The sequence below is a fragment of the Prinia subflava genome, chromosome 3, assembly GCF_021018805.1.
Source record: "Prinia subflava isolate CZ2003 ecotype Zambia chromosome 3, Cam_Psub_1.2, whole genome shotgun sequence".
Taxonomy (NCBI): domain Eukaryota; kingdom Metazoa; phylum Chordata; class Aves; order Passeriformes; family Cisticolidae; genus Prinia; species Prinia subflava.
Genome location: NC_086249.1, coordinates 40,853,376 through 40,874,565, shown reverse-complemented (window position 1 = coordinate 40,874,565; position 21,190 = coordinate 40,853,376). Strand labels below are relative to the sequence as shown.

Here is a 21,190-nt window from a genome sequence, read left to right as displayed (position 1 = left end):
TGTCATCCAAATAGTGTACTGCCTCTTACACACTGCAAAATTTTACTCTGTGCAGATAGAAAAGATTTTTGTGACCTCTTCCGATTTAATTCTTTTTATTAGCTCCCCTCATCTTTTGTTTTGTTTAAGAAGCTGTATGTTTTTAATTGTTATTTTTAGGAGCACAGAGTTGTCTAAGCATAGGCATCCTATTCATAAAAAGACAACAGTAATACCAGTATGAGTTTTTACCGTAACTTTGAAACTTCATTCATTTTTTCTAATTAATTTTTTTTGTGACTAAGAGCTTTCACAGTGCATGCTTACAGATGATTTTGACTATGTTTTTATTTTAACAGCTAACTTGTGAGCCTCTAAAAATACCAATTAAACCTTTAAAAAATAAACAATAAATGCATGTAAAGTTTCTGCAAAGCCTAGTTTGGGAGGGAATGATTTCTTAAAGAAGAAAAATACATCAATACTTCCACCTCATGGTTTTTCTGTCCATCAAGTGAATTTATCTTTTCTGTAAGAAAAAGTCTCAAGTTTTTTCCTTACTCTTCTTTCACTTCAATTACATTTCCCTCCTCTATACGCTTCTCCTTTTTTCTTAGGACATAGAAATATGTTTGCATTCTATTCTATAAATCTACTACATATTTTGTGTCACTTTCTGACAAATTTGGCAATACAAGAAATATAAAAAGGACCATGAGTATTTAGGAAAATATTTAATTTTTGTGACTTGGGGTCAATTACACACAACTGGGTTTGGTTGTGGGACCTGTAGTAAACTATGCTTGCTGGACAGCAATCTACACATGGTAGATGCTCAGGACACCTACTGACCACAAATTTTAAACCCAGTGACTTTGGTCTACTTAAATCACCAAAGGATCAACCACTCAGACAGGGTCTTGAACAATGAAGAGCTCATGACCTGGCTGTCTGGAAAAATTTTCATCCATAATGTATCAACTAAAAAAAACCAACCAAATTCTCAGTTAATTTTTCATAAATTAAAAATTTGTAAATATATTACTGAATTAAAACAAAAAATGCACAGTGACATAGAATGGAAGTTAACGTAGTCAAGGGAGGCACATATTAATGCAGCTACTTACAAAGCAGTTGTTTTCATGTTGTGCTTGAAGCTATCACCATAACAAAACATAACAGAATAAAAGATACAGATGAAAAAAGTCACAATTTTCCCATCTTCCCACACTGTACATTCTTTCTAAAAATCTATTTTCACAGTGTTTGCTCATTCTAGTTTGAGGTGATCCATTTAATGAGGCTCCTACAATATTTCTTCTGAGATGTGTACAGTCAAATTATAGCCTATGGACATTTGGAAATTTCTGCCATTATGTCTAAACTTTCACATCTGAATTTGACTCTGTAAGTGCTAGTTAATGTGGCACCAGACCTAACAATACTCCTATACACATTGACATGAGCTGCTCTCCATATTCCCTCCTTTCTACCACACATCTGCTTTGACTCTTATTTTCTGTCAAGCTCTTGAAATCCTGTCCCCAAATCAGCCATCTCTATACTCTCATCACTAGGATGCTCTTCCCTGAACTCTCTGAGATATTTTTGGTAAACCCACATAAAAAATACCACGCCCCGAGGAAGTTCAACCAAAACTTGCAAGCAAGGGGCTCTATTAGCGACTGTTCAGACAGTGCAGCAATTTGGCCAGTAGCCGACAAGAATTCAAATAGTGATAAGCAAGTAGTCTTTTGAACTGCTGAGACACTGACATCTTTTATGTAGAAGTAAATAAATGAAGGTATAAGATTAAGTCTAGAAAATATAATTGTTGAGGAAAATAAATGCTATTAATACCTCAAATAATTAGTGCCCTTTGCTGCCAGAAGAATGACTTACACGTTTCAGAAAGCCATTATGCAGAACATACACACCATCTTTATTTCTACTTGTTTTTACAATTAAGAACTTCCCCTTCAGGAAAATACAAAAGAAAATGAGCAAAACAGGGAAGCAAACAGCAGAACAGGCCTTCTGAAAGCTGGGCAGTAATAAAAGAGAAAAGGGTACTTAATCATCAAAGAATGCATTTTAGCTGTGATGTTTTTTCTTCTGGTTTATTATTGAAATAAAACATGATGACTGAAGACATTTTTAATGCTAGGAAAGCAGAACAGGCTCAGTAAACCAAAGTATATAATATGTGTACTTTGTTCTTGTTTTATAAACATAAAACTATACAAAATGAAAAATGTTCTACTTCATGTTCTACTTCTGCTTTGACAAAAAAAGAAATCTTAGACCATATGAATAAAAAACTCTTCTTGTTAATGAAAATTAAATAAAGAATGTGTCAATATAACATTAGTGGTTTAATTTTTCATCTGAACAGAAAGTAAATGTAGACTTATCTCTTTGCTCTCAGCTTCATCTTTCTATCACAAATCATCTGTCTTGTTCCCAGCTTAAGAAGGTGCACTGAGATTTTTAAAGCCCATACTCTTTAGTACAAATTGTACATATTATGAGGCTCCAGCCATCTGCCAACGTTCAATTTATCCACTGCAGGCCATAAGATCTATTTCAGAGAACAGGCAAACCTTCAAAACTCACATCTGAAAAAGAACTGATGTGGAAGTAGGTGAAACGTACATACTGAAAGGTGTCGCATATAGCATTCATCAGGTTTCAGTGTATATTAGAATTTCAGTTTTGGAACAAGGTTATACTGCTACATTTAAAATAAATGTTCTCAGTATTTGCAGGGTTTAGTTTATAAAGAAATTATTCTGTTTGGATTATTTCCCAGAACGCATTCTTCAAAACTTCACTTTGCTCTTGACATAAATTGAAAACAATAATATAGATATACTCTATACAGGCTTCAAAATGGCATTAAAGAGGCACATTATCAATATGTTTAAAACATTTAGAAAGCTCAGCTTTGCATCTTTCTAAGGGAATGACTAGATACTTAGACTGAGTAATATCTGTTCCAATAAACTACTCTGTGGGAAATGTTTTGAATAATGGTTAATTTATGCTGAGGTAATGACAGCATAATACAACTGAAATCTGTGCTAATAGGAAAAAAGAAGCCCCTTCCAGCTATTTCTGTTACAATTGGCTGCAGTAATTTTCATCACATCTCTCTCTCTTGCATAAAATATTACTTTAGGTATATGTGAAAATGCTTATTGCTAATTTTATAAATCAATAATTGGTACCTGTCATCCATATGGAGAAAAACAAAAAAAACCCCAGACAATAAAGAAGAAATTTTCATGCACAAGACCTATATTTTATATATTTCTGCAATAAAAGAGAGCAATTGTGGTTAATGTTCTTTTCATATCGGCAAAACATTAAACTCAGTTTGGGAAAGACTCCAGGGTTTGAACTGCACATGGAATTTCTAATGTAGATGAGGATGGGCAGAACAATTTATTCCAAATAATACTTCAAGTAAGTTGAAGCATTAGAAGATATTTTTCTGGAATATGGGTTATTTACAAATTCACTGCAGTATTACTATGATGAATGAATGATCTGAATGAAATATGTAACAAATAGTCCTACAAGCTGATTCAAGCCTCATCAGCTTAATAAGTTACCATCGGCTCTTCTGTTTGAGCGCTCAGTGTAAAGCTGGTGGTGTTCATTGAGTGGCAGTGCTTAGCTCTGCCTGGATAAAGAGCATTTTAGTCACAAGTACAATAAATTACAAACAAATCCCAAACCTTCTAATAGGCCATTTTGGACAGAAATCCCACCTGTATGCCCCAAACAAATGCCATTTCTTTTATTTTAAGAGACTATGGCTTTTCTTGATTCTGAAAAGGTTCTGAATTCCCGTAAACATGTAACGGCACGATCCAGGGATGGTCATGAATTCAGAACATTGTGGATTCTTGGAAATACTGACTATCTCTCATCTCTAACATATTCATTAAGTGGAGATATCATTATGATCAATCATTAATCTAACTGTGGATAATTGTTTTAAGCAATGGTAGAAGGATGTTATTCAATTGGAATCCTATGGATCAGAATATGATTTTTGACTCCTTGCCATAAATGGCTTGTCTTACTTATGGCAAGTCCTCCCAAAAAATAATTTCATAGTTAAAATGGATGCATAATTAAAATGTTTTGGTTATGCTGAAGCAAACACCTTCTGAAAGCCCTTTCCTGCAAACAACAAAGATATGAAAGTGTACACACTAATATCCAAGTAGAAATCTATACATCGGGCAATTACTGTGTGGTAACTGACCTCATACAATTTATATTAATTCCTTATTGCATATTCTGATTTAAGATGTCTTTTCCTATATGCTCTGTCTTCTGCAGGAATCCCTACAGAAATAAATACCTTACCCTCAGTAAGGTAAAAGGTAAAAAAGTCCCTGTGTTTTGCTTCTTGAGAGTTATCATAACAATGTGACAGCAAATAAAAACTCTCCCTTTTTCATTTAGAGAATGGTACAGAGCTTTGAAACTCACAGAAAGACATAAAAATTATTATATTATATCCATACATGTTCCCATAGTGAAACATTAAAAAAATCCATCAATATTCTGATGATAATCTCTTAATGCAGTAGAACACACAGGCCAAAAATAGTACAGAATAATCAAGTGTTTTTCCCCCAAATCAGTATAAACTTGGGAAAAAAATCCTTGCTCTATATGTCTAAGAAAAACATTATTTGGGGATGAAGAAGTAGATTTCTTGACAAAAATCAATAGAATGCAATACACATTTCTTAGAGAAGAATAGAGCCCTTAGCATACAAGAAAATAATTTCTACTTTGATGACAGCTTTTACTTGAATTCCTTAACTTTGAAAAAAGCAGTTATTGATACTACATGCAGTTTCCAACTAATTTTCACCACTATCCATATTCATGCTTAAACAGGGCTGCTCCTAGAAAGGAAGCAAAGGCCATCCCTTATATGGAGGCAATTAAATACAAGTGAACATACAAGTGGCCAGTGCTGTGGGGACAATTCAATCAAGCAGATCCATAGGGGTGGTTTTGATATTCTTGTCACATCAAAGAAACAGCTCCCAGAAGAAAAAGTTCTTAACAAGTTAAAAATGAGATCAGAATAAATAAGAATAACTCTGAGAGAAAGGAAGAACAAGCACTTTGAGGCAAGGCTGGTGCTACCTTGGAAGTGTTATATAGCGTTATTAGAATAGTGTGTTAATTTTTTCCTCATAAATTTGCCAGGTTCAGTCACCAGGGAAGGGCTAGCACTCCAGCTCCCTTTGTTAAAGATGTATCTATCTTGCTGAGTCTTGACAGCCCTATCATGTCAGCCCTCTGTAGTAGCAAAAAGTGTTTCAGGAAGGAGGGGGAAAAAAGAAAGGAGGAAAAAAAAAGAAGTGAAAACTGATGTGATCTACTCTGCTTCCTGTGGGCATATTTCACTATAGCAGATCCAGAGGGATGCTTTGTTATTCCTGTCAGATCAAAGAAAGAGATAACAGAAGAAAATATAAGAGGAAAAATATAACCCAGAAATGAGGGTAGCTGAAAAGCACTGCAAGACTACCACATCATTATGACTTTTCAAATTATTTAAATATGCTAAATATCAAGTCATCACCAAAGAAATAAATATTGCATAGGCCATATGCTCTGTTAGCTGCCAGAAAAACTGTCCTACTAGGATTAGTTTATGGGCACAGCAACTGCCTGTCAAACACTAGCAATTTTAATCATTTTTCAATTTGCAGTGTGAGTTGCAAGTATGCTCAGGTATTTTGACAGGTGCTGGGGAAAAATATCTGAGCCCACCAGGTTCACACTGCTTTGTTTTACTACACCCTTGCAATAATTCCTGCTGGACTGGGGAGATGAAAGCATATGGTGAAGATGCAACAGTCACATGGAAGTCATTGTACTGCACTGCTAAGCTGGATTTGCTGCTCAACACAAGAAGGATAAAAAAAGTTAGCCTTAAGTCCAATGCAACCCAAAAGCTGAAGCGATTTTTCAAAATATTTCTAACCACAAACAAGGTGAAAGTTTAAAAAAAAAGAAATAAACACAGATCTGGCTATGATCAAAAACAAAACAAAACAGAACAAAAACCAAACCAAAACAACACAACAATCAAACCCCCCCAAATATTCCTTTTCCACAAAGTACTACAGTATTGTCTCTACTACATGTGATTGGCCTTTTATGCACTAAGCTGTCCACTTAATTATTTTGTGTTTCATCTACAAGACATTCAGTTAAGGTAGTAATAAATAAAAATATTTTTGTCTCATCTATTGCATTTTCAAATGACCAGTAGGGCTGTGTTGTTTCCTTTCAGCCATAACACTTGGTGTCACACAAGTTCCTAACTTGAGAAAAGCACAACTCAATGGATTTTTGAGTGCTTCCATTTCCAAGTGTCTGGGGAAGAAAGAGGCTCCCAAAATCTACAGTTATTCTGGAAGAAATTAAAGGAGGAACTACATTTTACCAAAGAAGTGGACCAGTAACAGTAGTGGTTCCATAAAATTAAAGCATGATGAATAAACCATATTTCCTATACTGTTCTTTATGTATTTGCATTCTCAGCATCAATTCCCTGAAGTCAGCCAGGTCTGTCTAGTGGAAAAAGATTTAGATTATGATGTAAACTAACAGTAAAGACAATTCCAAATAACATCTAATGTCCAATATAACTACTGTTTACATATTAAAAAGAGATACAGGCTTTGTACCAGGGATGTTCTGTCATGTTTCTCCACAGGAGAAGACTGTCATGGTAAAGTTCATTATCAATTACTGCCTTACAAGTACAAGATGAGTTAAACTGTCATGATTTTCTCAGCCAGAAATCCTGTGCTGTCAAAGAATGTCAATTTTTAATCTGACAAAAGGAAGAAAATTATCTGTTATTCTGACCTCTAATTTCTTGACATTTTAATGCTGTAATTGCTGTGGTTAGTGCTGCAACCATTATTCCACCTGTCAAGTAAGAATGAATCAATATCCTTAAGCTGTTCAAGTTTCAGCTTCCACCTCACTGCCTTTACTTTAAAAAAGGTTGAAGTGAAAAAAAAAAAGTATTTCAGGCCTGGAAAATGTTTATTTTATTTTGTTACATTTTTTTCCTTCTCATTACAATATGAAAATCATTTTGCAATATGTCACTAAGAGAGCATTACAACTGATAGAACTGGAGAATTAACCGTTTTCTAAAAATAAAGGATTGAAACCATGAAATTAAATTTTATACTTTTATTCCATGGGGCATGTAAATCAGGACTTTCCTGCTGCCCTCATAACAACTTGAGGTAAATTATCATAACCAGTTATTTTTTATGGTATCAGAAATTACGAAGTTGTTTGAAAAAATCAAATTGAGTATGTTGAAATTAAATCAGTCAATTTGACCTGTCCAGTGCAGGTCTTAAGTTGCCAAAAAGGTATTACAGGGGCAGATGTATGTGATTTCATACACTGAAGTAATCTAAAACTTAATACTACCCAGGTATTATGGTTTCTATCAGTAGGAACTTTCTATGTGGAAAATGAAGAAAGAAAGTCAGATGGAAAATTTGCTATTAAATAGATCTACAAAGAACAATAACACAGGATGGCCATTTTTCCAATGTTAATCAGTAGAGATTTCTTGGAGAGCTCTCAAAGCATATGAGAAAGATATAAGGAATGGCAGGGATCAGTTGTTCCACTGTTGAATGTTTTTTTGTAGATAGATGACCACAGAAGCAACTTTAATGTTCTTCATAGAAGGCAAAGAACATATTTTATAGTACTTAAGTGAGGTGCTCAAGCAAAGGGTGAAAGTGAAAGGGCCAAGGTATAGCATAAATAGGTCACAGAGCCCCACCTTTTAAAATTACGTCTTTCAATCAGCTCACACATAAATGGGAGGTAATTTTTTATTTGGAGACTTGTTTCCCTGGATAGATTCAACTGGGACTCAGCTCAATATGAAATTAGTTATGGCCACAGTTAGGCCATACTTGAGCCCACTGGTCTGATAATGGCTGCTGCCAATAAGGGTGTATTGATTGGCTTATTTTACAGCCATGTATTGAGAACATTCACCATCTTCTGTGACACAGGACCACAATATTTTAGTTTATTTACAAAACAAATATCAAGGGCATTTGGACACTGAGAGATGCATTTTCTAAATCAAAATGTCAGATACCACCACTTGCCACTGTAAAATATGATAAACAATTTTTATCACTATTTTAAAGGTGCTAGTGTTCTTATCCTTAATTTCTATATTTACAAGGGGTCTTCAGAGGCTTTTAAAATATCTTTTTACTTTTGATTTATTTTCTGGATTATTTACCAAAAGCCAGAATAAAGTCAAACAAATGCAAACAAGCAGAAATTGAACAACAACACAAAAGCAAAACCCCCATCGTATATACTCGTAACAGAAACATGACCATCAAATACATGGTCCTCTGTATCATCAAGATATGATATCATCAAGTCAAATCCTTTATTACTGGGCAGAGAATGTCAGCTAGTTTCATAAACAGAGTCCGGGAAAACAGAAAGCAGGTGTAAATCTATCTAGATTTAAACATACACTGTAAATTCTGATTAAAAATTAATTAAACATATTTTTCAACCTTTCTTATGACAAACCAAAAACCAGCCATCCTAAGATCTTATGGAGGAAAAAGCATACTATTTTTAAATGGATGCACATAGCTTTATTATCTATGTATTAAAAAAAAAGAAAAAAAAAAAAAAAAGGAGGATTTCTTTTTTCCTGGTCATTTTGCCTTCTCATTGCTAACAATGAATTTTATGTACAAATCTAACTTGCTGCAATGAAGATTAACTTGTGCTTTTAAAAATTCACATGGTGTAAATTGCCTAATAAGAGGTTTATATGTTATTGACTTAAAGGACACGGCTTAGATGCACAAGTGAGTGAACAAAAACATCGCCATGAATTTTCTTAAATTTCTGATGACAAGTTATGCATGCAAGTAGAGCCCCAGGAGAGCTGAAGAGTCTCATCATGTCATAAGATGTTAGATAAGGTGCACAGACAGACAGATAGACCACAATCCTACAAGATGCCCTATGGGAGTAGACCCTAAAAGTCAAGACATAGGAGTCTGCCCATGCAGATCAGAACCCTAAGCCATGCAAATCCCTTGTATTCATTGTGCTTGACACCTGTTTTATACTTTAAAAAGCAATGCTTCTTCTTATCTCTAGAGGAGTGTGACTCTTGTCATCCTCAAAGATTTAAATCCAGAAAACTTTTATGTAGATGTCAACATTAAATATTTGAGGCGGGGGGAGTCAAAGCAATTCTAACCAGTCTTAAAACTAAGCAAATAGTAATTGTTTAGAAAATCTAAGCTTTGCAGTGCATGTAGTGAAAATCCAGTTCTAGGAAGCCTGGGGTCTGGATGATTTTTTAGTTCTGCTCCTAAAAATTCACCAAAAGTAAGAGAATCCACCAATACACTGCTAAAAAAACCCCCAAACCATGACAAAACTCATTGTTGAATGAGTTTTGTTGAATGAATGCTTTCTAGAATCTACCTCTTTCTGAAATCTGTAGGTTTCTGTCTCCGAGATTGGAAACAAACAAACAAACACACAAAACCCCATTGCCTGGCAATGTACATTATTACTGTTTTGCATACAGCAGATGGCAGCTATCTGGGGGAATGGAAGATTGTGTGTAGAGCTTCATCACAGCAGTACTCATCTAGCAGCTGTTGCTTCTTCACACTTTCACCAAATTTCAATTGTTTTAGCCAACAAATGAATGGTACTAGAAAATCATCATGCAAATTAATAGGTTCTAGAAAACCACCATTAAAATTATTAGTCAGTGAAAACAAATACAGACACTGGAAGCAAACATATCAGGATATCTAGAACATTTTTTCCAAAAAAATTTCTGATTAATTTAAACATTCACTTGCATATATTTGCAAATGTATATGTACATTTCATTCATACACATATATAAACTTAAGTACTTGAATGCAAATCAAATAGAAAACATTTTTTATTTTAGTAAGAGTTTGATTATACTTTATGTGATTAAAAGTAATTTAAATATTAGCTGCAATCACCCTAGAAAATACATGCTATCTCAGACACATTCTCACTGTCATCTGACAGTAAAGGTTAGAGTTTTTTTCCTCTACGACTATGATGCAAGGTTTTTTCCAGTTTTTCAGTTCTATTAAGTGAACTTAATACAAGTAAATTATAAAACGTAGTAGACAGTATATTAAAGAATATACATTGCATTATAATTTCCTAGACTGTCGGAGTCCATGTTTCCATGGATCCTCCACAGAGAGTGAAAAGTACAGAGATAGAATTAAAGCTTTTAGAAAAATTAGAATATATAAAAGCTTTAAATGCATAAAGTAGAAATCTAACCCTTAGCTTTAAGCTTTGCATGCCCTAAGTCCTAGTTCAGTGTAGAAGGACACAGCTTCAGGCTTAGTGATAGAGTATAGACATAACAAAAATAGAGTAGGGTACTGTTTATAATTTTTAGTATGAGTTTTATGTACAACAAGGTAGAACCTTATGCTAGTAAGATAGAGTTTTACGTTAATAGATATGCTATGTGCGTAGGTTTTGACGCTGATTTTCGTAGTTTTACGAACTTTAGAATTGTACCTAGATTGGTTAGTGTGTAGATAAAAAATATGAATATGCATTTTGCAATTTTGGATAAAAAGCCTCAGGGTTGGAGGTGGAGGCATCGATTGATTGATCAATTCGATCCATCGATCCAACCTCCACTCTCTGCAACCTGAGGAACGATCCTTGACAGGGAGCCGAGATGGGATTTTAAGGTATTATACATCGCGGTCCCCGCTCTAAGGGACCTGGGCCCCGGGGTCCCCCCTTTTCCCCTGCAGCACTTGCTATTGGTGCGCTGGTTGGGACAGTCGGGGACTCTGTGTGGGGAGGGACCCCGGGGCCCCACTGTCCTCGCGATCCCGCGGACGGGAACCCTGCACGGCTCGGACCCTCCATCTGCCCTCGCGGTCCCCCGGACGGGAACCCTGTTTGGCTCGGGCCCCCACTGCCCTCGGGAACCCTGCGTGGCTCGGGCCCCCACTGCCCTCGCGATCCCCCGGACGGGAGCTCTGTGCGGTTCGGGATTTCCCGTTGCGTTCGCGTCCCTGTGGCCGAGGGCTCTGTGTGGGTTTGGAATTTCGGGGTCCCTTTTGTTATTACGATCCCTGTGGCTGAAATCCCTGTCTGAAACTTGTGATCGATTCCTCTCTGTTAGTGTGATCCCAGCGATTGAAAATGCAGACAGTAATAAGAGGTTGCTTTACCCTGAGGCTATGAATTGTTAGAGCTCTGTTTGTTAGGAATCTTGTGCTTTGTTCGCTGTCTCATTTGAGTTGTATGTGTTAAGATTTCTATGCTTTAGTTATTGTCTTGTTCAGACTTTCTTTGCCTAGGTTTGTAACTGGTTGTAGAATAAGGCCGCTCTTAGAACTCTCTGCCTTCAGATATGTGCTTTTGTATGAATAAATTACTCTATTTAGAAATCAAGATGTGGTGAGATCTTTAGAGACTTTATACCCGTACCCAGCCTAGGCACTAGACCATAACTGAATGTTAGATCTATTAGGTTCATTTGTTTTATTGCTAGTTTATCCATACTTGCTTCTGAAATCACCTGGGGCCTAAATTCTGAATCAAGTCAAACACATCCATTTTCTCCAGCAGTGAAAGATGGAAAAAGCACCATTTCTTGTGAGATGACAGCAGTTTTTAGCATGAAATGACAGTGAACACCTACCTCCCTGAGGACAGGGTCAGTGATACTGTCCAGGTTCACAGAGCCTTCATACGTTAGGTAGTGGAAAACGTTGAGCGCACGCACAGCTTCTGGTCCTCGCTGCTTGTAGCCAAATATAAGGTCAATCCACTGATGAAGCTGACATGATACAAACTCACTTTCCAGGGCCTGCAAGTGAAATTCAGGATTAGCAAGTAACTGAGGATACATAGTGGGGCATCACTACATTTTCTCTTCAAGACTATTTGATATATTTGAAATCTTTCAAACATATGAAAAATTTAACTTATTCAATTGAGAGAAGCAGTAAAAAGATATTCTCTTTTTTCTTCACCTTTATATCATGCTAATTTTCTTCTCCGCTACTGAGTTTCTCCTAGCTGCAAGTATCTTAATAATTTCTGGGCTTTCCCAGTACGAAGGTAATTTGTCAAAAAAAGGAAAAGATTGAAATGGGAAACAGCTTTTTTTTTTCAAAAAAAGCAGTCTTGTAACTCATTTTCAAACTAAGTATAATTAGTTTTAAATCTAAAATGGAAATTCCTCCATTATTTTTATCACAGTGCCACTACACAGCACAAACACTTCCCAGCTAGGACAGAGCTTCATGTCTTTCTTAGAAAATTTCAGATTTTAGATGCTGATAAGCTTTGGGGAAAGATTATTGATTTTGTTCATTTACATCAAAAGGAGGCTGCTTCAGAACTAATCAGGCACTGTAGTACCATGCCATGCCCTGTTTACTGCCAGCAGCCCCCTCTTCACCACCCCACAAGTAGGAACAGCCTCAGACAAGGCAAACCATTCCTGGTTCATCATGTAACCATTCCTCAGAGATTTTCCCTGTAATGCTCCTCATGGAACAGGTACTCTCTGTGCTTTAGAGGAAAACTGGACCCTTTTCTGTCAAAACCAGTGACTATTATCTCTGATGAAAATGGATGGGAAGGCTCAGGCTTAAGAGCTGACACATAGCTCAGTTTTCAAGGGCTTAAGTTCAGCCTACCATAAAAAGCTATAAAGAGATATTGCAGACAATCATACAAAATTTTGTTGTTTCCTTTTCAAAATCAGAAGCCATAGGCCACATGCATAATGCAATATTATTAAAATATCATTAACTGCTTAATACTACATATTATTAAACTAATAATATTTCGTTTCAAAGCATGCCTCCCAACAAATAATTTAAAAATGCCACATCCTTAATTATATTGTACTGTGCACATACAACATGTTACAGTCAGCAACTACATCATTCCATATAATCTTTTCCATTGGACTTTTATCTCAGTTAGAGTGCAGGATGCTAGCATGCAAGGATAAAATAAAGTATGCCACAGCAACAATCAATAAAGCACTTCCTTACTTTTAAATGCTCCATTTTTCATGTTCCTTTTGTATGTAATAAAGTTTTTTAAGAATTTAAAGCCAATTATCTTTCTAGCACCTTAAATCAATTTACAGCAATCAGCCTAAGAGTTCTCTTGAGCATCTGAGCTCTATTTAAAGCTTCTTTTGATATGTATTATTTATTTATTAACATGTAATTAACAAAAAAATTGTTAGGCATTTCTCTTGTCAAAATTAGCATTTTTATTTCTAGAATATTAAGAGCATTTCAGGAAAACAGCAGAACTTCTGTTTACTCAAAGGTCAGACAGTACATTTGGAAAAAATCAGTGCTTGGTTTAAATGAGCATATTTCACATTTTTCTCATCTATCATCCTCACTGGTGTTAGAATCACAAAAACATGGAACCATTGGACAGTTTGAGGTGGAAGGGACCTTAAAAGGACATTTAGTCTAACCCCACTACAATGAACAGGGATATCTTCAACTGTTTCAGGTTACTCAGAGCCTTGTCCTGCCTGACCTTGAATGTTCCAGAGAGAAGACATTCATCACATCTCCAGGCAAACTGGTCCAGTGTTTGACCATCCCGACTATAAAAAAAATCTTCCTTATATCTTGTCTGATCTATCTCCTTTTCATTTAAAGCCATTACCTGCTGCCATATGTCAACAAGTTCTGCTAAAATGTTTGTCTCCATCTTTCTCATAGGCCCCTTTAAGTACTGAAAGGTAACAGTAAGGTATACCTAGAGTCTTCTCTTCTCAAGGCAGGACAATCCCAGCTCTCTCAGCCTGTCTTCATAGGACAGATAATCTAGACCCCAATCATCTTTGTGACCCTCCTGTGGACCCACTCTAGCAGGTCCATGTCCTTCCTAAGGACCCCAGAGCTGGATGCAGCACTCCAGGTGGTGTCTCTCCAGAGCAGAGCAGAAGGGCAGAAGCACCTCCCTCAGCCTGCTGCTCATGCTGCTTCTAATGCAGCCCAGGATGAGGCTGGCCTTCCAACCTGCAGGCAGACTTTATTCACCAGCATCCCCATGTCCTTATTGGCAGGGCTGCTCTCCATCTGTTCATCCCCCAGCCTGTGTGAATTCTGGGGGTTGCTCCAACACAGGTGCAGCACCTTATACTTGGACTTGTTGAACCTCACGAGATTCCCACAGGCCACTTCTCATACTTGTTCTGGTCCCTCTGGATGATATCCCAGCCCTCAGGTGTGTCAACCACACCACTAAGATTGGCACCATCTGCAAATCTGCTGAGAGTGCACTCAATCCTTCAGTCAGTGCCATTGTTGAAGATATTAAATGCTACTGGTCCCAGTACAGACCATCACTTGCCACTGATGTCTATGTGGACACTGAGCTGGTGCAACTGTCCAATCAATTCCTTATCCACTGAACAGTCCACCCATCAAATCCATCTCTCACCAATTTAGAGAGAAGGACAGTGTCAAAAGCCTTACACAACTCCAGACAGATGACACCTGCAACTCTTCCCTTGTCCACTGACGCAGTCATCCCATCATAGGAGGCCACTTGGTTGGTCAGGAAGGAATTTCCCTTGGTGAAATCGTGCTGGTGCTTCAGATCACCTCCCTGTCCTCCCTGTGCCTTAGCACAGCTTCTAGGAGGATCTGTTCCATGGCCTTCCCAGGCACAGAGGTGAAGCAATCAGTAGTTCCCAGGGTCCTCCTTAAAACCCTTTTTAAAACTGAGAGCAATGTTGTCCTTTTTCCAGTCACCAGGGACTTCTCCTAACTGCCATAACATTTCATGGAGAGTGGCTTGATTACTAGAACAGCTGATTCCCTCAGGATTCTGGGATGCAACTCATCAGGTGCCATAGGTGCACATTCAGGTTCCTCAGGTGGCCACAAACTTGATCTTCTCTTAAAATGGGAGGGACTTTGCTCCCTGAGTCCCCATTTTGCAGTCCAGTCACTCAAGAGGTGTGAGAAGAGAGGTTGGCATTGATGACTAAGGTAAAAATACCTTGAGTCCATTGTTACCAGTTTGTCAGTCTTGCTCCTGAGGGGGATTGCACTTTTTTTGACCTTTCAAGTTAGAAGAGTTAAGAGAGTTGAACACATATTTCCCCAAGGCAGTTTCCACTTGCATGACCAGCTCTTATTCAGCAGCTTTTTATTCTAGAGAAGGTCCTACTGACCCTGGCAGTTTTGGAGAACTTCCCTTTCACATGGATTAATAGTTACTTAATAACTTATTAAATGAACTACTTTTAACAGCTGCATATCATGTCTTTGTCTCCAATTATTTAAACATGTTTATTGTACTATGTTTACATGTATAACGGTCCTTAATTCCTTGGGGAAGAACCTTAGTTTCTTGCAGAAACTTTGAGGAAATTTATAGCAAGGGAATATAATTATTTTGAACTATATATTTCAGAAGAGTGGAAGCTGCGGGGTGTAACACTGGCGTGGTGCAGAATTTAGGGAAAGATTAGAAGGTGGAGAGAGGAGCCAGAGCTGTGAAGAAGAATGTTTCCTCATGGGCCTTAGCATTGCACAGCCTCCAGCTGCAGGCTGAAACAGGCAGTGCGTGATGTTCAGGGCCTCCCAGTCGAGGCATCCTGTGGGACATGGCACCAGGCATGAAAAACAGGAAAGTTTTGCTACAAAGTCCCACCTTGCCCTCAGTGGGTCAAGGCTTTGTAATCTGGATTTATTTTAGTCAGGGGAAAGCTTCTTGTATCAGGTCTGATTTGGTCTGGTTTGCTGGAGTTTCTTCCAAATACTTCTGCAACACTACTCATGTGATATTTGCAGAATCCCCTCCCTAATTTGCTTTAATGCACAGGCTACTCTCCCTCCATGTAAGTGCCTCCTGAAAATTTATGAGCTGTTCACAGTCAGCGTGCATCGTCTGGTTTCTCAAGAATATGCAATGCTCAGTAGTGAATAGGGTGAGGGAATTTTCTGTATAAAACATAATTTTTAGGTACAGGAGGCAAAACATACAGAAAAAGACAACAATAATATCCTTAAAATAGGCTGGTGATGGCCATAAAAATCAGCACTTTGTATTTAAATTATTTTGAGGGTTTTAATTTTATGAGCATTTTTTAATATGAACTATAGAAAACTTTTTTAAAAAGAAAAAAATTACTTATATAATGATGTAATGTTTATATAATTATGTAATATGGCTTTTAAAGGTTCTCAAAGTTAAACAGAAATGAATCAAGACCACCTTTTTATTGATCATAACTAAAATGAACATGAAACAGAGTTTTATTCAAACACTCCCAAAATGAACTTGTTTGAACTGTTATTAGGGCTTCATTTTCAAATAGCAGCGTTCCAGTCAAGATTTTTCATGGGTTTTGTTTTAGGAAGGTGTTTACCATGTTATTGTTTCCAGTGCAGTGACTTCTATTGCTAACAGGTAAATTGCAAGCATTGTTATACCTCTAGTGTATACATATTTTGTGAGTTTTGCATGTTTGCAGGCAAGTGTATGCACACATGCTCCACAGGCTGAAAACATGACTTGTAGGTGTTGTAAAATAGAAAGAGGTATTAGTAAGTTCATGTTAAAACTAAATACCGTTATTATAAACCAAATTACTTCTTACTATAGCTCTTTTCTGACCTGTATGAATGCTGCACACTTTCCCCTTTGCTCCTTCTAATTCAATGTTAAAAGTGTTTTTCAGAGGCGTGTCAGTAGGAGGCAGTGGTTTTTATTGTAATACAGACTATGTGCTGTGTAAAATATCAGAAGTTCTGGATTTATAAATATGCTATCTGCATTTTTTTGTCATCAGAAAGGTGGAAATCACTGATGCTGCCACTTGTCTGGACCATGGTTGCACCTTCTCTTTCTGCAGTTCCTGCCTTGTTGCCTTGCCCTCCATATCCATAGACTGTCTGTCTCTCCAAAAAGCTTTCCATCTTGCTATTAAATTATATGTAATATATTTAAAAATATTTTCTTATAATCTCAGTTTGGTTTTATACATCTGCTAAAAAGATCATCAGCCATATCAGCCTGTGAGCTGGGTTTCTCTCCTCTCCCCTCATATCCATGCTCCTTTGCAGCCATTGCAGATTCTCTCCACCAAATATTTCTCTTCCTCAGTTACTATTCCTTGCACTGACTATCAAAGTGAAATCTTTGATCTTTTTCCTCATAAAGTATTTCAGGCAATACTGCTATCAGAGATTCATTATTTTCTTTTAGGCAAAATAATATTTTAATAGAAGTGACACAGAATTACATTATACAGATTTGGGTTATTCAGGGATTTCTGCAGAGAAACTGATCCTTCATGATATAAATAAGATTCTTCAGCAGTAGAGCAAGGTAAAAAAAAAAATCACTGCTAAAAGTGATTGAAAAATCTGAAGTAGATTGAAACCCCTTTTGCCTGAATAAGTTTTAATTGCATAACCTTGGCAATACAAAAATAGACAAAATAAAATCAAAGCTACTTTTGAGGAAGCAATATCAAGTCTTATCTACTGCTTATCTAGATAAGAAGAAATGTCAGCTGCTGCTGAATGGGGAAGAGGAAAAGATCTTCCAGATTCTCATAGCAGAGAGATTTCATACTAGATATTTCTAATGACCATTCAAGAAGCTTTTTAATTATGAAATACTTTGCATGCTTCTGAATAGCCAGGGAATGGTACAAAAATGCAATTGGCAGCAGAGGAGTGCAAATAAATCATTTCAGAGACAGAAAGAAAATTCAATCTTAGTAACAGTTATGTAATAGGAACAAAATATGTATAACAAAAACAAGACATCATTTAGTCTCTCAAAAATATAATTTATAGTGAATACATTTTACTCAGCACTGCAATTTGTAATTTAATATGTGCATAAGCCACAATTAAAATATCATTATAATTAACTTTGAATTACACATCTTGCATCTTTTGTTTCAAAACTAAAGAATGCTTATTGTAAAAGCCGTGCTTCAGTGTTTCACAGTGGTATTCCCTGCCTCGATTTAACATGCTTGACTTACTGACTGAGTCTGTTCTATTTCTGGCTCTTGGACTGCTCTGAGTCTGTGGGGACTGAGAGGCTGAGTAGGACTACAGATGCACATCTGTGGAAGGTTTTATGCGTGGATTTTTTTTTTTTCTGGTAAACTGGGAGATTATGATTGATGAGCCCAGCATTAGGGTAATGTTATCAGAGACACTTTCTGCCTCTGTCCTTTGTACCGTTGCTGAGGTCAGACCCTAATCATGTTAGCATTGAACATAGTGCTTTATTAATGTTTCATGAGTAACTCCATAGTAATCAGTCTAGCGTTGTATGGATAAATAAAACTGCTACAACAATCCCTGATGTATGCATCAAATGCTGGAGATACTCTAATAGGTCTTAAAAGTAAATTAATTGTCTTTTCCAGTCTTTATAATAAGTCTGATTTTCACAAGTTTAAGGGAATGTCTTTTGATGGAAAAACATCTACTTCCATGTTTAGATTGAAGTGCAAAACAACCAGCTGAACAATCAAATGATGCAAAACCAAATCCCTGCCTGCTATTAATTCCTTTGCACAGAATTTTAGTAAAGCTTGTTAACCAGTTGGTTAAATTGTGCTGATTTATGACACTGTCTCTGTGATGTTTCCTAGCCTGTTCTGTGTTTTCTTTGGTAAGTATCAGGATGAAATGATGGAATTCTTGCTGTTATTTAAAGAAAATGTTTACATTTGTAGATGTGTAAGTAGTATATCTGGATTTGTATTTACTCCCACATAAAATTACACATAATATATGCCTGCAGAAAGCACAAAAAAACCCCACAAACAGAAGAAAACAGCTTCAGCTAGGGAAAAATATATCCCTTTGTATATTATGCACTACCACATAGGATTCTTATCACTGAAATGAAATTAACATTGCTGATTTTATTAGATAAGGGATCAAGATAACCCTTATTTAAAATATTCCTTAGTTTTCTGTAAAAAATATTCTCTACTTGCTTTCCTAAGCTGCAGTAGAAATTCCAGGCTTGCACAAGCTTGCTGTGTTTTACACGTCAGCATCACACCCGGGCTGTGTTTTTTTCCACAAGATAGATTCTTGTATAACAGCCAAAGCCTGGCCTGGGGATGACCTAACTGAATAATACATCTGCTGGCCAGTTCAAATAATGGAATCAGACATTAGGTAGGGAATGTCAAACTTTCCAATCCCTTTGTATTTGTTCCTTTGACCAGTTTCATTCTAGTGACCCAAAAGACAGGGTACTGGCAGTTTGTTGTGTGTGTTAATAAAATCCCCTACATGAGGAAGTTTTTCTGAAAAATTATTACACATTCAAATTACTACATTTTCAAAATGTAATTCCATTACTTCTTACTACAAATACTATCTGCATTTCATGAAAAGGATTATCCTTCTTTAGCTACTTGCTCTTCATAATAAGCTTTGTAAAATACTATGCATATATCATGCTCTTTAAACTCCCAAAGTTATTCACTTTGCTTTTATCCTCTGAACTCCATCCAAATGTGAATGCTTCCATTTTCTAGGCACCCAGAAGTGAATCCAATATTCCAGGTGCAGTCTCAAAAGGACCATAGATAGGTACAACTCTTTACATCCTCTGTGATGTAATGATTCTCAATAGATGGCATCAAAATACACTTATTTCTGGTGGATATAGAATTATAGAATTTATTTAATCTAATTGCTGTTCATTGTCACCCCTACCTTGCTACTGCTCTATTTTTGGCACTGTTTCTGTTTCCAGACTTCTGCTTCTTATAATCTTCAATTTTTTCCTCCCAAGGTGATTTTCAGTCTGTTTTGTGCATCTAATTCAAATAAACCTATCCCTCTTTCTCCTGTTTTGTAGGCATTTCTTAACTTTATTGTCATTTACAAGCTTCCTGACTGCTCATTTGAAGGTAGAATGTATCTGTGTAGAGATGAATTTTAGCTACTGATCATGCTCTTGCTAAAATTAGGTGATGGGGTGATAAAGGCCATGCAGAAACTGCCTCCTGGCAAAACTGCACAAGAATGGCATAACGCTCACGTCTGTGAGAAAAGGGCTAGAAAACAGTAGAGGAAGGGTCTGATACAAATGAGTGATAGTTTGTGATTTTAGAATCTGCAAAGTTCTCAATTATGTACTGTAATTATGATACTACTCTAGTCTTAACATCAGTTTGTCTGTCTCCTGGCAGTCACATACTTACACACATGTGGAACCAGTCATTACCTCTCTATCAAGTCCTGTAGCCCTAAGGAGGTCCAAATGCTATACTCTAAATTTGCATAAGCAGCTGCTTTCTGCAACTGCACAAAACTTTTCTGTGGGGACCTGCTATGCTATTTTCTAAAAGCAGGAATTGCACAAGGCCAATTAAATAAATGAAAGCTTTTTTTTCAGGTGATCTCTTATCACACAGTACCTTTGATCCTCCTAGTAATAATTAAAACATTGTGGAAAGAAAATATCAATAAAATGCAATTTAAGACAAAAAAGAAGATGCTTTACAAAATTTAAGAATGGGAGTCCTTAATATGCATCTTGCATTATATCTCCCAATAGGTGGCAGCTTGCTTCTCCATTTTCACCAAGGACTCACACTTCTGTTCTTTCAGGTGTCAAAACTAAACCTCTAGGTCAACTTTAGTGTGCTTATGCCTGGGCTCAGTTTGGGTTTAGCCACAACCACAACCCAAAAAAGGGCTCTGAGCAGCAACACGGGCACTCCAGAGACACCAACCTGTGATTGCACATCCCACACTCGAGAATTCGAATGGACTCCAGTGATCCTTTCAGTACACCTTCTTCTTTTCTAGTAAAATTGCACTTGAATTTATTTTCATCAGCTGTGACAATTCCTTGTTTTTAAAAAGAATTTTCCAATATGTGCGGTGTAAGAAAAATCAGCCATGAAACATTCAGCTTCCTCCGGTCAATGACAGACTAATCTGTCAATGACAGAATAATTTTCTCCTGGTTTGTGTAGTACATTTCAAATGTCTCAAGTGATGAGGTTGCTATTGCTTCCTTAGGAGACTGTTCT

The 21,190-nt window shown here is 36.7% G+C and overlaps 1 protein-coding gene across 2 annotated transcripts in view; it reads right to left on the bottom strand.

Moving 5' to 3' along the window:
* The window catches only part of NBEA (neurobeachin), a 458,593-nt gene that overhangs the window by 37,265 nt on the left and 400,138 nt on the right, over positions 1–21,190 (bottom strand). For both annotated transcript variants that reach the window (XM_063394796.1, XM_063394797.1), the window contains exon 49: positions 11,798–11,965. In XM_063394796.1, the coding sequence (XP_063250866.1) occupies positions 11,798–11,965 (168 nt within the window). The remainder of the gene's footprint in view (positions 1–11,797; positions 11,966–21,190) is intronic.